Consider the following 15,526-nt stretch of genomic DNA (forward strand, 5'->3'; position numbering starts at 1 on the left):
GTAACATCACCATTATAATTAATTTGCATCTACTAAGTTTTTAATGATATTGCATATAGTACAGAAACGATGGTTTTCAGAAGTTAAATAATTAGAAACAATCTTCAATACAATCAAGATGTTGTGGTTACCTAATTCAACTGGAAACGATTGGATTAAACAAGATATAATGAATGACGAATAGAACTTAACAATCTGGGAGTGGTAATTCACAAATACGTGTGTGTGTGTGTGTGTGTGTGTGTGTGTGTGTGTGTGTGTGTGTGTGTGTTTGTGTGTGTGTGTGTGAGTGATTTGGATTTTTAATGCAGCTTTAAAAAAAATTCAGTCATAACGCTACGATGTCTGCAATGTGGCAGTTTACAGTCATGTCTAGCACTGAGGCATCATATCGCAGCCATGAAGCATGACCTCCCACCTAGTCACATGACACCAGGCCGACCAGTCCTAACACTAAGCTCCTAATGCTGAGCGCCAAGCGAGGCAGCTGTTAGTGCCATTTTTGTAAGTCTTTGGTATGACTAGGCCACTGGAGCGGTTCACAAATACTAGTAACGAACGTATACAGTTTACAGTAAATGGAAGCATTTTAAACGACAGTCTACTTTCATATACTAACGGGTCTTTTTATATTGCATCATTTTGCACATTCTCAAGATTACAAAATGCATGTAACACTGCATAAGTCTCTGAACTGATAAAAAAGGTGGTACAGTCAAACTTTAGTTATCATAACCACCAGATTGACATACGTTTAACATTCTAACGTGTCTGTTTCCCGCTTTATCAATTCATCTAACGGATTTAGTGCAGTTGTTTTTATTTCTGCTGTCGCCATCTTCCACTATTTCATATACATTTATAAATGTGCTAAATTCATATTCAAATGTACGGATCTCTTCTATTTTACTTGACATATATCATACTAATAACTGCAGATATCGGAACTATTTTAATCGCATGTGTGTATGATCACGTCGTCTATTTAACAGAGATTTCGCAATATATTAGTAATATCTACCCTTTGTAATTTTATTCATGCTTATTCTATGTTGAAGGTTTACTTTTTGCATAAAATATTTCGTCTGCAATATATTGCGGATACGTTCTGGGCTCTCCGATGTAGAGTGGTTGTTTAAATCACTTTAAAAGTACCTACCAGAACCTGAGGAAGGAAGACTAAATCATGGAACATCCTAGTGAGCCTCCAATGCCCCAGACAATGCATAAGAACATTGTTTTTGTCGTTGCTTTGATTACTATGATACTCATATAGCATCTCCATACCTGGATGCTTCTCTGAACCACCCTAAAATATACATTTTGGAATTGAAATAAGGTGGAAAAATTTAAACTATATATTATATTTACCCTTAACTCTGTTTTTATGCCGTGTTAGCTTCTGGTAATTTCGTGGTTGATACACATAACGAATTTAATTACCCAACAAACAATTATGAACCTTTTATAATAGTAAAAATCCTATCCCTTCCTACGTTAGGGATGTGTTTAGAATGTTGACGATAATGGTATTCATTGAACATTAACGAAACTTGATAATAAAGAAAACGAATAGCAACAGAGTACACAGTTATTCCTCTCTTTTGCCTTTGATTTTGTGTTGAAGTTCTTGACAATGAGGAGTTATATTTTAAAAATTAAATTTCCGACACTTTGAATTTTACTTGCCATGAAATACTTGTAGTCCTCTATAATTCTGTCACACTGGTCATGAGTGAGGACAGGGATATTTAGAAGGTACCCATCCTTCCAATACTGCTCAATCTTCTCTGGAGTCAACATGAACTTTGCCCAATCCTTTCCATTCTGGCACCAAACAATATTCATGCAATACATAATGTTTTAGCATTATATTATGTCTAATATATAGTTTAGCATCTTATATAGCGTAAGGCGCCTATGTCAGTTGATATCTGCTCAATCTTCTGGGGAAAATGTCTTTAACCTATATCTGATAACAATTTATTAACACAATCAAGTACATTTTTTACAAAGAATTTCATCGCATAATTAATACAAGAGGGATCTTGGAGAGTACATGACGAGTAACAATAACATCTTTATTGAATTCAGGGCAAGTACGAAACGTCTTCAAATATCACGAAAAAATTTATTAAGGAAAACCAACATCGTGTTGTGATAGAAGAATTGATATATTCCATATAATAGCGGCATTTTATGGGAATGTCAGAAACTTTACGTTATCGAAGAACTATAAGGAAACACTGATACAGAGATCTACTAATACAATTTTATATGTAAGTACCAACTGACCTATGTAACTGCTACCAACTACATCCATCCAAGAAATGTACAGGGTATAGAAGCTTACTCTACTAGTATAAAATGATAATAACCACATTAACAGTGTCTGTTATCTGGAATACTTGCCGTAATTGGTTCGAACAATTCTCCCAGAGGCTGGTGAACTGTGCTCCAGTCAGGCACACCCGTGGAAAATTCTTTTGGCTCCGGCGCTGACATGATGTTAACTTTCCTATAACAAGATACACACTCTTTTCCTCACAAAATATAACTATTAGATCGTATAATGAAACCTGTAAAAAGAATAGACAGATATATAAATGTACCCAGATAATGTTGTGCCACTTTATTGTCGTGTGTGCTCTTTAAATTAAGATCACGTATCCTGCCTTGTTTTTGACCATGTATTTATTTAGTTTTTCATATTTTAGAAACGTTTGCATACGAAATAAATGGACCTAAGCAAAGTATGCCTTCAACCTCCGAGGGCTTAGAAAGGTTATGGAATTGAATTGAAATGAAAACATGAATTTGTATAAAAATTAATAATATGTTTTCTATTAAAATAGAGAATATATATAGTTGTAATGACATCTTGCTAAAATATTTGCATTAGATATCACACATTTTGATAGAAATATTAATGCGGACTCTTAAGCATTGTTACGATGATAACTGGCACATGATACTAAATAAGGGACTCGAAACCGTACATTATTCTAAACGTAAAGACACATTTATTCAGGGTCGTGACGTTTCACCCTCCACTATAGCTAACATATTGTAATTGTCCTGGTTTGTTAGGTAGTGCGCAATTGATTGTATTTCTCTTTTAAGAAAACTAGACTGTCCTCTTACCTTTTAGATCAGAGAATAATTTAAGGTTTCCTTGATTCTGCTATTTGCTTGCAGCTTGCTCCACATGTCGATAACAGCTGGTCCCCAATGTCTAGTGCATGAACAGTATGTAGTCCACGGTGATAACATATCAAATTAGGTCACTCTATACATATACACACATTTTATTACGATGGCTCGCATATGACGCTTGAATTAAATATTTTAATCCTGCAGACGAATTTATGGCTTATGTACTTGCAGGCACAGTCTTGTTATTTTTGCTCATGCTATTAGTATATTTTGCACGAGGAATATACAAAACCTCAGTCATATTTGGTTTTGGCACTACTCCCTAATGCATCGTGCGCGATGGATCTTAACAAGTTTTATCCGACGCTATAAGCGAGCTACCGTAAGATAAACCTAGTAAACACTGTGCAAGAGATATGTTGTCGGGTGTCTCATCAAACTTTATCAGACTAAGAGGATTAATTATCATGGTTCTTCTATCAAAGCTTAAGAAGACTATTGTTTGCCAAGGATGTGCTAAATGGTGTTTTGGGGAAAACTAGCTCATCATCCAATGTTGATCAAAATCAATACTTCTAGCCCATCGACAACGATTGAAAATTTATCAAACTCGAGAAACTCATACCTAAAAGTACTGTCCTGGTGAATTACAAAGAGGTAATGGAGCTTGTCACCACCCTCCACCAACGATTTTGCAATAATATCTTTCATTCTTATGTGATAGTTAATGTCCATTTATTTGCGATCTTTAGGAGACCTCCTTTTTCACTTTGACACCGATAGTTGTATGTACATTGAATGACCTGCATGATATCAGCAACACAAGGAGGGTGAACGTTTAGGAACATGGACCGGGGAACATACTGAACAACTATTTTGATTTTTTGAGTGGTGGACCTTAACTTTACGACTCCGAATACGAAAACAAGAGAAAATAAAAATTCTACCAAGGAAAAATGATAGAACTCAAATCAAAATATCGTTTGAAACAAGTGCTAAACATTTGAAGTATTTTTTAATAAATATTCACTATCAGTTGAAGATAAACACAGTAGTGGGAAAACGGTCGAACCTCACATGAATGCAAGTTTGTTAAATCATCAAATAATCAGTCACCCTTGGAACAGTGCATCAGATTTGCTACCAGAACTAGTGCTGGAGTTGCTGACCACAACACGGTACCGTACGGATATTATCGTTTGGAAGAAATAAGGAGAGAGCTCAAAGATACAAAGATAAATGTAACCAAAGACTTCCACCAACAATGTTGAATGCCTCACAGGAACAGTAAAATGTACCCGCTGACTCCATGTTCAGTGAAGTCGAATGCTGTTTGTGTTTTGCGACAAGAGTTCTTCCAGTACGATCTTCTCTCCTCTAGAAAGCGAGGAAGTTCCTGTGCCCATCAATAGATGTCATCCGTATACTCACCAACCGCTCTGGACACCACAACCTTATCTAGAATTCAAAATCAAAGAATACACGTTTCCTATGGCTTTATTTGGATGTTGTGATTGTGATTCTCGGTTACTGGCCAGCTCTGTCTGGAAGGTCCTCTTCTGGTACAGAAAGGCCTGGTGCAGTATTTCAGTTGTGGCATCAAAATAAATATATGAGAATATTAAGATACGACTTGCCTTGAACATGCCAGATGGTCTCAGTGCTGTTACCTCTTGACCTTGGTCTGTCCAGGCTATATTTTCCATTTATACTTTTGATGAGGAGAGAATCTGTAGTTTATACATATTCGAGTGAAACACAAAGCGCAACTGAATCCTTTTTGACAAGATATAGATAGCAATTGGTATTTGTATGAATGAAGAAGACTATAACATAGTCAGAAACAGAAAATTTATGCCAACATGTAATAAAACTAGTCTGCGATTTTGTCATAAGACACTCCATTTCACGGCCTTTGTCATCAATGTTCCACAACATTCCTCGCAAGTAAGTTAATACATGTTTCAGGAGCAGCTTTTGGAAAATATAAGGTATATCACCAGACTATGCAAAGACACAACAGCCAGAAACCTTTTTCCGTGAACGAAAAGCTGGTTATGTAAAACATGTGATGATACACGATATATATGATTTCCTTGCCCCCTGCTTGAACAAGAAAGTTTTCTCACATTAACTACCGTTCATACTTAACAAGAAGCTTGTATAGTTAGGTCGTTATATCAATAGATTTACCACTGGATGGGTATAGTGATTATAGGGGACTCATGGAAGGAATAGATGGACGCTGTCGATACTAAACAATGTAAATGGCCGGTGCAAAAATCAAGTCATGATCTGTTTTGAACTATAAATATTTGTATTGTATCATAAAAATTTAACTATATTGAGTTCTTGTTGATTTTCGCTGAACAAACTATTAGATATTTATGAATTTATACTGCGTTCTCAATTCGACAAAAGGACAGGTCATCAAGGTTGGGAGGCACACTATATTTGCCATTCCTTTAAAAGCCTTGTTTCTGGACCAAGTTGTTCGGGCAAAACCCAAGTTGTTAAATTGGTGATGGAAGGAAAATTACTTTTTCTTCATCGTCCTTAAGAGAATATCGATTTATGTTACAACGACTGGCAATAGGGTTACGTGTTACTATAACAAAGTAGTAAATGAGAATAAGTTGTGTTTACAGACGGTTATCAATCACAATGCTCATTGTGTGGGTTTGTCTAAAAGTGCAAACGACAAATCGCAAGTTCAAGTATTTTATAAACAATTGGGAGCAACCTGGGTGAATGATACTTATAACGTTGCTACATTCGTATTTACTAGTGGATTTAAAGCCTCTCACTTAGATTATTTGAGATTTCATACGGATCTGATTCATGATTGACGTGAAGAAGTGCAGCAATTTACATGTTGCCTTCCTCGTTTTCGTCTGTCTAAAATCTATAAAAGTATCCTTTTTTCTTTCCTCTCTGACAGTATTCGGCGTGATCTTGTCGTAACATCCTCCTGTCGAAATAATTCGGACATTGTAGACACACCAAAATAGATGGAATCGATCATCAATGACTAATCTATTTTGCAGATGTTACAAATATGTTTTTGGTGTCAGTGATGTGTTTTAAAAGTATGCTTGGGTATTCCTTTTACCTCTAAAACAAGTTTAAAGTTAGTGCGAACACTATAAATGGACCGAATTTCTTAACCAAAAAAAAAAACATACATTCATTTCTTCGTCCCTGAAAATACTGAAACCAAAGCAGTGTCATTTAACTTTTTCATAGATCTTTGACAGAGCGTATGTAGAAATATTTTACACATGAACATACTCTCAAATTCATCGACATATTCGGAACTAAGTGTAGTGTTGGTCATCAAACTACATACTGGTTTGTAGATGTGGGTTGTGGCCAGTAGATTAGTCAATCAAACGGCGAGTTGGTTAGTCAAAACTGAGTTTTGAGAAGTAGATGTGGGTGATGGCCAGTTGATGACAGGATGTTGGTCAGTCAGTCTGATGTTGGTTAGTAAGGTCTATTTTTAACATTACCATTCACATGAATCAATAGCTTCTTATTTGAACTCAAAATAGATCATAAATGTTAGGCAAAATGGGAAAACTAATGTTAATTTTTATTAGTCATGACCCTTATACCTATAGTGTGTGTCATGTTTATGAAAACGATAAAGTTGCAAAAAAGGAAATTTCATCTTAACCTTTAACATTACCATCGCCCTAGTAAGAAGGCACCATCAATCTGTAAACCTATGGACTAATATTACGTTGTGTTTTAATCATATGTGCCATATTTCAAACTCGAGACATAATGTTAAATTCCCCTTGTATCCGTGGTACCAGCATCCATTGCATCCCTCTAAGTTACTGTTAGTGGCAAGCGATGTTATTCAATGCAATTTTGAGCATTCATGTTCTTCATCGTACTCATTAATATCACAGAAAATTAAAGACAGAATGCAGACAGCTCACAATATAATTATCAGATTTCTTCTGGGTATAAAACCAAATTCCTATACTGGCAGTGATCAGTTGAGACAGTTGAGTATTGTGAGCAGTAATAGTGGGAAACTTAACATCGGTGGGACTATAGACGCACAGTGAGAATTTAACATGGGGAATATTGCTAGGACTGTTTAGCCTCAAGGAAAATTTAACATGAGCATGGGATTTGTCTGCAGCATTTGACACAATAGATCATGATATATTACTTCATCGTCTCCAGCATGTATTTGGCATTCACGATACAGCCTTACTGTGGTTCAAGTCCTACTTGGTCAACAGGACACAAATTATATCTGCAAATGGAGTACACTCCAACTCAGTTGATCTATGTTGTGGTGTTCCACAAGGGTCTGTTCTTGGACCTGTTCTCTTCATTCTGTACACTCAGTTGCTCTCAAGTGTCATAGATCATCATCCAGTGTCTCACCAATTGTACGCTGATGACACCCAAATATACAAATCTAGCCACCAAACTGAAGTTGATGCTACCATCCAAGGTGTAGAGAGGTGCATTTCTAATGTGAAATCATGGATGACTTGCAACAAGCTGCAGATGAATGATGATAAAACTGAGGCCATTCTGATCACAACACAAAGACTTTCTCATTCACATCCTTTACCTCAAACAATAAATATCAGCAGTAGTGAAGCGGGATAATAGGGGGTCTAGGGGACTTTAATGTTAAAATAGGGTCTTTGTACCGTAGGGTCTATGTAAATTTAACATGGAGAGCACAGAGTTTGTACCGTAGGGTCTAGGGGAATTTAACATTGGGAATGGGACTGTTGAGGGTCAAGGGAAATTGAACATGGATGGGACTGAAGAGCGTCAAGGGAAATTGAACATGGAGGGGCTATATAGTGTCAAGGGAAATGGAACATTTTTTTTAAAAAATAAAAAATAAAAAAAGGTAGGCATGAAAGGGAATCTCTTTTCGAGGCATGGGAGTGGCCCTGAAAAGGGCCTTTGGTTTTCTTCTTCTTCTTCTAATTTCTTCTATTCCTCCACCAGCTTCTTATTTTCTCTCCTACACTTTTTCTGTTCTTTTTCTTTTCTTTCTTCCTCCTTTTTCTTTTTTTCTCCTCTTTCTGCTTCTCCTCCTCCTCTTTCTTCCTCTTCTCATTTTCTTCTTCCTTTTCATTTTTTTTTTAATTCCAAGCTCTCATCCTTATCCTTTCCTCTTCATCCTCCTTCTCCTCCTTTATTTCTTTCAGCAGATCACTGATTATTTCCTTTAGCTTTTTGATGTTGCTGATCTCCATCTTTATTCTATGGGGATTATAAGAATAGCGATCCTCGTCCAGTTTTACTAACATTTGCTCAATCATGCCCAAATTGTCCAAAACGTCTTGCAATTTTTTCATTTTGTCAAGGTGGTTCGAAGCCATCTTCTTTATTATTCTTTGTAGAATGGCTCGAACGACGAACGCTATGGTTCTTATATAAAAAGCGCGGGCGTGAAGGAAAACATCCCCTACTTTTCTCTTCTCATATTATCTACTATCCACATTAACGTAATGAGACAGCAAAAACGTAACCATAATCTACTATCTACACACCGTAAGCAGCAAAATCAAACCCAAAATATATTATCCTCACACGCCAGCAGCAAAATCAAACCCAGATATGCTATCTACACATACTTACGCCATCGCTTACAATTACACACTCTCACACACACACACACACATACATAATCACATACAATCACACCAGGAAAATGAGTGAGTGTTTATAATTACACTACTCCACATTCACACATTGGCAAATTGATTACTATATCTTTTCTATAGTTTTGGTTAGCCCTGAAAAGGGCTGTTTTTCGCGAACTCCAGAGGCATATGTTAGTGGTGACACCTCCCTGGCCTGGCACCGCACACGCATCTCCGACTCCAGTCTCCTTGCCAATTCACCATTGTGACTGGAATCGCAGAAGGGGGATGATTGGCTTCAGAATCCCAGTCTTCACTCTCTGCGGCCCTGAAGACTTCCCTCTGTCTGTGCTGAATTCGTGGATAGTGTTGTGGCTGTGGCTGTGGTGGAAGAGGTTGTGCCTGTGGCTGTGGTGTAGCTACTGGCTGAGGTGATGTCCTCACCAAGGGTTTCACCTCACTTTTTTGCCTCATTATTATGTGAGGCAGGATTCCTTTCTTCTTTTCCTCCTCTTCCCTGTGTCTTCTCTCCTCCTCTTCCTTCTTTATCCTTCCCTCTTCGACTATGGCCTCTGCGGCCAGTTCATTCAGTATGCGCCTGGCATATTCCAGGTGCATCTGGAGTTCTAAAAGTTTTTCAAGTCTGCTACTCATTTTTTACTGTTGATCAATCAACAAGGGTAGCCAGACTGCCGATCTGTTTTCAATTTATACCAAAAGCACGGACATCCCCTAAGACACAAAACTTATATTACCTAGATCATGACCAAACAACGCGCTGACCTAAAAGAAACACTCACTCACTTTTTATACTACCCATCACTATTCTAAAAACTTTTGACAAGCCACTTAAAGAAAATACTTATACACACACACACACACATACACACACACAAACTCACTTTCCAAGCAAGATAAAGAATTCATGTGCTTATACACGCACTTCTATTTTTTAACTTATTATAGGCAATCGATTGTTATTTCTTTTCTAGAGTATGGGGTAGCCCTGAAAAAGGATGCTTTTTGTGTGTGAACTTGAAGCTGTGGCAATCTTTTAAGTTCTAAGATTGCGACCTCCTCTGACGATAGGCTTTCTCCTAGGATAAGGTCTGCTTCTTCGGAAAGAGAAGAAGAACACTTTGGTATCGATACGACAGTCGACAAAGCCTCTGTCAGGTTCAGGTTGCTGCTGCTGCTGCTGTTGTTGCTCTTGCTGCTCTCTCTGCTGTTTCTGAAGTCTGTACTTCTCTGTCCATTCTTCTTTCTCCCTGTTAATTTCTTCTCTGAAGAGCTCTTCTATCAGGTCTTCAGTGACTTTTAACATTCTAACCAACATTTTCTATCTCTTCAGGCTTCGGTATCAGACTGTGTCTGACCCTATGCAAATTCACGTAGGCTTCGTTTAGCTTAGCTAGTCTGGAGCACATCTTCGTAGGAGGATGAGTCGACAATGGATGGTCAGACTTTTGTTGTTGTTGTTGCGTTGCATTATAGAAGTGTGAGTCTGCAATAGACATGTACCTCTGTTTAATGATGCCACAGGCACCTTTTTGATTACTCCTGGGGGAAGGAATGGTGCCACATTCCCCAGGCATTTATGTACTCACAGAGTACTTCTTCATTGTAGCCGTTAGATTGTAGAAACTTTATGTTCTTAACAACCTAAATGTAAGGCTCTTACATGAGTGTGAACAGTGAAAGCAGGCACTCATGTTAGTCAAGTTGGATTGAATCGCCCCAGGTGTCAACCCAAGCAGTATGTGACGCACGCTCCGATTGGTCGGCTGCGATGACGTCACATTAGGACACCTGGTCGTGTGGCAAGTGAAAATCGTTCCACATCTTGCCAGGTTTACGTAGTCCGGGCATGGTAGAGGAGGAAAGGCACTTGGCAAGCCAGCCATGGATGTTGTGTACTTCCCGAAACGCTAGCCCGTACTTATTTCAAATTAAGTCCAGTTTTACTAATGGACAATGATCTATACCAATAATGTGTAAGCCACCTCTGCAATTAACCAAATTAAAAAAATTATCAATTTTGAATAAATTTTGACGCACAAGTTTGAATTTAGTGTACAAAGTGTACATGAAATGTAAAATAAAAACCAATCAGTAAAGTCTAAACGACTTATATCAGTTTGAGTCACGCATAGTTTAAATTGAGTATGAAAATTTTGACCGCGGTACCAAAATAAGTCAAATTAGGTAGTTATGAAATAGATATTATCAAATTGGTTCTCTAGCCTAAATGAGAACCCAACATTCAACCAGGCAATTTAACACGTTGCTCGACCTTTTCAAATCGAATTCGGGAACGTCACCAGGTCCGGTTTGGTCTCCACTAATTTTTTATCAGCTACGACATTTTCCGGCATCAGCGTTGATACTGTGCTAATACGCAAGTTTCTGGCTTTCCGTTACGTTGAACGGTTGAGAATGGCTGGGTCGTTAGGTTTCCGTGGGCTGCAGGCTCCGTGTGCATGGTCGCGCCACCTTTTTTTGCTTATTTGATGCAGGTTGGTCACGGCCCACGTGTCGCAGCTAAGTCCACTCCTCACTCCCTCCTTTTCTCTAAAATTCCTAGTAACGAGCGCCCCAGTTTCTTTTCTGTGTCGTTCTGTCTTCCAGTGTAACTTCATGCTGCAATGCCCTTTGTGCCCCATGTTGAATTACCTATGCTGCAATGCACTATTTTTCAGCATGTCAAATCTATTGTGGCAAGTGGCACGGCGGTAGTAGGCTGCACTATACTGCTTCGTATAGCACGTGGTCGGTTGCCTTGCACTGCTCACGATGTCCACCGGTCGACGTTCCCTGGTAAAATGATGATGATGAATGGTCAGACTGGAGACTACCCCAGTTTTATAGTCTAAGCGCGGATGTGAAGGAAAACATCCCTACACGGTTTTCGAGTCGGAGCGTTCAATGAGTGTCATGGGAGGGATAGTAAGAAGTCAAAGAGCATGAATCAGGATACCTATAGCCAGACAAACCACAAAGACATTTTTTCTTCAAAACACAACATTTTTATTCAAAGTCACTTAACACTAACATTTTAACAATAACTATTCAACTTAACATTAAAAAATTTTTCAAATAACAAACATTTTTTTGAACTAACACTCTATTTTGGACAGGGCTGACAACGTTGTGAATGAAATTGTGATTTCCACTGTTGGAAGTCATTAGGCCATTACTGGACACTACGTTTCCTAGCTTGGGACAAAAGATAAGCATAATGGTCACAACTGCAGCGATGGGTTGAGCACTATCTCGAGCTATATGCAACCCAAAACAATGTCACTGGAACTGCCCTGGACGCCATTCCAGACCTGCCTGTCATGGAGGAGCTAGACACACAGCCCACCCTGGAAGAGCTCGGAAAAGCCATCGATTGCCTTGCCTGTGGGAAGGCTCCTGAAGCGACGGCATTCCACCTGAAGTCCTCAAGAGCAGAAAACCAGCACTGCTCCAGCCCCTACACACACTCCTCTGCCTTTGCTGGGAACAGGGATACATCCCACAGGACATGCGTGACGCCAACATCGTCACTTTGTACAAAACCAAAGGATACCGTAGCGACTGCAACAACTATCGGGGCATCTCCCTTCTCAGCATCGTTGGAAAGGCTTTCGCCTGTGTTGCCTTGGCGCGCTTGCAAATCCTAGGACTGCAGCGAGGGAGTGTACATCCATACCTGGGCTGACGGCAAGCTGTTCAACATCGCCCGTCTCCGTGCTAACACTAAAGTCACAGAGGTACTCATCCGTGAATTGCTCTTCGCCGAAGATGCAGCCTTGACATCACACATGGAAGATGGACTGCATCAGCTGGTATGCCGCTTCTCCCAAGCTTGTAAGGAATTTGGACTGACCATCCGTTTGAAGAAAACGAACGTCATGGCGCAGGACGCAGACTCCCCTCCCTCTGTCACCATCGATGACTACAACTTAAAAGTTGTCGAGAACTTCACATACCTCGGGCCTAACATCTCCAGCTCACTCTCCATTGATTCTGAGGTGCACGGCAGGATAGCCAAGGCATCAGCAGTGACGGCCAGACTTAACCAGAGAGTCTGGAACAACCCCAACCTCACAGAGAAGACCAAACTGCGTGTCTACCAAGCCTGCGTACTCCGCTGACTTCTCTACAGCAGCGAAACATGGACCACCTATGCAAGACATGAGAGGAAACTCAACAGCTTCAACCTGAGATGTCTGCGGCGCATTCTGCACATCCAGTGGCAGGACAAAGTACCCAACACAGAGGTTCTAGAACGCGCCAACATGAACAGCATGTTCTCCATTCTCAGCGAGAGGCGCCTTTGCTGGCTTGGCCATGTCAAAAGAATGGACCCAGGTCGCATTCCCAAGGACCTGTTATATGGGGAGTTAGCAGAAGGTACACGACCAACTGGACGACCACATCTGCGCTACAAATACGTTTGCAAGAAGGATATGAAGACGGCACACATCAATGTCAACTACTGGGAGAACTGTGCAAACAACCGTTCCAGCTGGCGCCTACCTGTCAGGCAGGGAGTTCAAAACGCAGAGGAAGAGAGAAGAATAAAACAAGCTGAAAAGAGAGCTAGAAAGAAGGATAGACAAAAGCTTACTTTGGAGCTACGCCATCGTCTCCCGTAGACGGACGGATGCCAAGATAATGGTCACATAACCATCGATCTACTTTCACATCGTTTCTAGAAGAAGAACGAGGATCAAAATGAGTCACTAAATGTTCTAAAGAATAGTCCAGACTGCGATGATGCTGAAATTACACACAGTACTGTCCACACACCAAGGAATCTGTGCCTTGTAATTTCACATTATTGAATTGTGTTGTCTGAGCATTTCTTCTCATAGAGTCAATGATATCGTCTTCCAAAGGAGGCAATCCATACTAATCGAAAGATTCCACGCATCCTTCTTGAGGAAAGTAGACGGCTACCCAGTGGGTTCCTGGGAGATGACTGTCGTCCGTGTTGATCATATAAGCTTGATGGTCTTGAGGTTTGTGATGAGGGAGTTCATCTTTAGCACATACGACAGGATTCCAAGAAGCAGTGTACGAACTGTGGTTCAAAAGATAATAAAGTTCCCAAGTATCCATGTTTGTGTGGTTTTTTTTTTCACAGGTAATGATAAGTGATCAATTCGATCCTGAATTTTTCTTGGAAAATGTCTGACAAGTAAAAGGCGTTTAGCTCCGGCGTCGGACCCTGGTTCACGAGAGTTTCGATGCGACGGATCTCCAGAGGCGTTAATGGAGGACAAGAATGTTCACGCAAGCCTTTATACCACTGATGCAACACGACTTCTTTCGAGATGAGACCCCAAGCTTCGTCCAGATGCTCGTTCAATTTTTCTTTCGACTCAATATCAGACATTTATAGTGTTGAATTTGACTGGGATGATCATTGTGACATCCATAGCAATCTTCCTTGATCAATTTCTTATTTTTTTCTGCCAGGACTGTAGCAAAACAGGAGACTAAATGTGCTTCTTGTTGTGGCCATCGGGACTTCATCATAATAATTTCTTCGTCTTTGTCTTAAGGTTCTCTTTCCATGGTCTCCTCACATTGCATGTCCAAAGTTTCTCCACTAGGTAAAGAGGGATAACAGTCTTCCATGGCTTTTAATAGAATGACTTCTCTCAAACTGTTGATTTATATGGTATTATCGAATTCTGCATACAGGATGACGTTCACTGTTACATCAGGCTCTCGGTTTGTAAACTGAATTTCCACTCGAATCTGCCCGGACTTTATAGGCTGGAAATGTCCCTCGTCGCTGCCTTGATCTGGAGTGAAATCAAAAGCCCACAAAGCATAGCCTCCTGCATAATCTTCGTACGTAATGCCGTGACTGATGTTAGTTCCTAACTGTCAGGTGGCTTCGAACAGAGACAAGTACGATCTCAAGTAATTCTTCTCGTCACCAAACTTAGGTTCAAAGGGTCGGTTACACAAGGTCTTGCCATCGCGACTGACATCGATCATGGACACGCCAAAGTGTTGAAAGTTGAAAGGATTTTTATCGGCAGCTCCGTTGAAGGCTGTATTCTCGACCATACCAATAATCAAACGTTTTGGTAGCTGTCCTTGGAACAGATGATCTTCGATCATGGATCGCTGTCCCCTGGGAATGGTGAAGGTTTTCACTTCCACTCGTCGGATCGGATATTTGGTGGTCGTTCTGCTCAACGTGTGACTGATTTCGTTTCCCACTTTAGGTAACACTTCCACGCGTCGTACGTAGAGTCTGGCTTCTTGGATGAGAGTTTTGTAATTGTTAGCATTAGACAACAGATGGAAAGCGGTACTGCTGAGATTCAGTCTTAAGCGGACATCCACTCCGTTCCGCAAATACTTTTCTTGTAACCACATGTCAAAATGCAAACGATCCATCAGTTCTAAACTACGACTTAGTGCAAGTTTCTTTCTTCGTTCTATAAATCCCGATAAATTTTGAACATACACATCAATTGTACTTCTGTCGAAATTTGCACCTAATGCGTCAGGCTTCCATTCTACGCAAGCATCCAGATGAGTGTTTTGGGCTTCTTTTGCATACGTCAAGACATATTCCAGGTACGCTCGGTAAGGGTAAGTATCCATGCTGATGCTGACCAGTTTTTATTCAAATACAAGTCCACTCCACTGAACACGGAATGCATGAAATTGTTGACGGGAGCTACTCTGGACGTATTAATGAGAGGTTCACTGTTCAC

The 15,526-nt window shown here is 39.9% G+C and overlaps 1 protein-coding gene across 2 annotated transcripts in view; it reads right to left on the reverse strand.

Moving 5' to 3' along the window:
- Positions 1-3,267, reverse strand: part of LOC149793918 (uncharacterized) — a 37,588-nt gene extending 34,321 nt beyond the window's left edge. Inside the window, exons 1-4 of one of the 2 annotated variants that reach the window (XM_089966483.1) lie at positions 3,145-3,267; positions 2,413-2,518; positions 1,690-1,827; positions 1,160-1,309 (exon numbers count right to left, since the gene is read on the reverse strand). In XM_089966483.1, the coding sequence (XP_089822609.1) occupies positions 1,160-1,309; positions 1,690-1,827; positions 2,413-2,505 (381 nt within the window). In that variant the 5' untranslated portion in view covers positions 2,506-2,518; positions 3,145-3,267. Of the gene's footprint in view, positions 1-1,159; positions 1,310-1,689; positions 1,828-2,412; positions 2,580-3,144 lie in introns of both variants that reach the window. The other variant, XM_089966484.1, reaches the window with a different exon arrangement.
- Between the last annotated feature and the right edge of the window lie 12,259 nt (positions 3,268-15,526).

The sequence above is a fragment of the Sinohyriopsis cumingii genome, chromosome 8 (assembly GCF_028554795.1).
Source record: "Sinohyriopsis cumingii isolate HCF-2022 chromosome 8, ASM2855479v2, whole genome shotgun sequence".
Lineage (NCBI taxonomy): Eukaryota > Metazoa > Mollusca > Bivalvia > Unionida > Unionidae > Sinohyriopsis > Sinohyriopsis cumingii.